The sequence below is a fragment of the Priapulus caudatus genome, unplaced genomic scaffold (assembly GCF_000485595.1).
Source record: "Priapulus caudatus unplaced genomic scaffold, Priapulus_caudatus-5.0.1 Scaffold2211, whole genome shotgun sequence".
Classification (NCBI taxonomy): Eukaryota; Metazoa; Priapulida; class Priapulimorpha; order Priapulimorphida; family Priapulidae; genus Priapulus; species Priapulus caudatus.
In genome coordinates this window covers 25,915-27,372 of record NW_014579272.1, presented here as the reverse complement: position 1 = coordinate 27,372, position 1,458 = coordinate 25,915, and the positions used below count along the sequence as shown (strand labels likewise).

General features: G+C 55.3%; 1 protein-coding gene across 1 annotated transcript in view; it reads left to right on the top strand.

Moving 5' to 3' along the window:
* Positions 1 to 288: 288 nt before the first annotated feature.
* Positions 289 to 1,458, top strand: part of LOC106818396 (solute carrier family 22 member 24-like) — a 7,301-nt gene continuing 6,131 nt past the window's right edge. Inside the window, exon 1 of the mRNA XM_014823108.1 lies at positions 289 to 997. Within this exon, the coding sequence (XP_014678594.1) occupies positions 335 to 997 (663 nt within the window). The 5' untranslated portion in view covers positions 289 to 334. The remainder of the gene's footprint in view (positions 998 to 1,458) is intronic.

Here is a 1,458-nt window from a genome sequence, read left to right as displayed (position 1 = left end):
GCACAAGTGTCAAGAGTACATAATAGAGTGTATTAATTATGTATAATATGTAGAGGGTATTATCTCTATTATGTACTCTTGATCTTAAGATGTTATTGATGTATGTAATCTTGATCAATGTTAATCGACTGCAGTATAGTTAGCAGCGTCCGTGCTGAGTTAGAATCTCTCTCTCTCTCTCTGTCTTCCCTAGCTCTAGTACTATAGCCCGCGTACAGTTGCCGCAGAAGAACCTGCGGCAACTGTACGCGGGCTATAGTACTAGAGCTATGTCTTCCCCAGCACTAACCCACCGCGTGCCAATTTTCCTGTCGTCGGCTGGGAGATTCCGACGATGACGACGGACGACGACCGACCACGGGTCGATGCCGACGCCGAGAAACCACGTGACCCGCGCGCAAACGGCGGCTCGTCGACGCCGCTGCGCCTCGAACCGGAAGCCGTCGACTTTGAGCGCGCGCTCGAAGCGGTCGGCGGCATGGGCAGGTGGCAGCACTGGCGCATCGTCGTCGTCTTTCTCGTCGGCGTGCCGTCCGGCTTTCACAACGTCGCCATCTCGTTCCTCGCCGCCTCGCCCGACCACTGGTGCGCCGTGCCGACCCTCCAGGGGGCGCTGCTGCCGCTCGAACTGCAGCGACACTACAGCGTGCCGACGGAGATGCGCGCCGGTAGGGAGCGCTACTCGCAGTGCTACAAATACGCGCACAGAGACTACGATCTCATCGCTGGACTGTACGCGAACGGTAGTCTGCCGCCACCGTCGTTCTACGACAATGCATCGGCGTTCTATGATAACGCGTCGGCCCTGGCTCCGTCGTCGCTGCTGCCGCCGTCGTTCTACGATAATTCGTCGGCGTTCTACGATAATACGTCGGCCCTGGCCCCGTCGACGCTGCTGCTACCGGCAACGTTCTATGATAACGCGTCGGCGGTGCCGTGTGACGCCGCGGGATGGGTGTACGACCAGCCCGAGGGAGCGTGGACGGCAGTAACGCAGGTGAGTCACGACGACGACGATGACGATGACGATGATGATGACGACAATGACGGTAATGATGATGACGACGATGTTGAGGTGCCGATGCCGACAACGACAACGACGATGACAATATTGTTGACACTGACAATGACGACGACGATGACGATGATGAAGACGACAATGATGATGACAAGAACGCAGTGTGAAGACCTTTCATGAGGTGACTGCCTCTTTCGTGCTTACTCTACCCATGCAGATCTGCCTGCATGTGAAAAAAACAGAAAGTTGAATTCCCTCTTCGCCTCTTCTTAACCTCTTATCTCTCTCTCTTCCTAGGTGCGAGCATATTGAGGTCATATCACAAAAAAACAACCCGTCGAATTCACACACGCACACACACACGTACACGCACGCACACACACGCACACGCACGCACAAACACACACACACGCTCACACACGCACACGCACGCACAAACA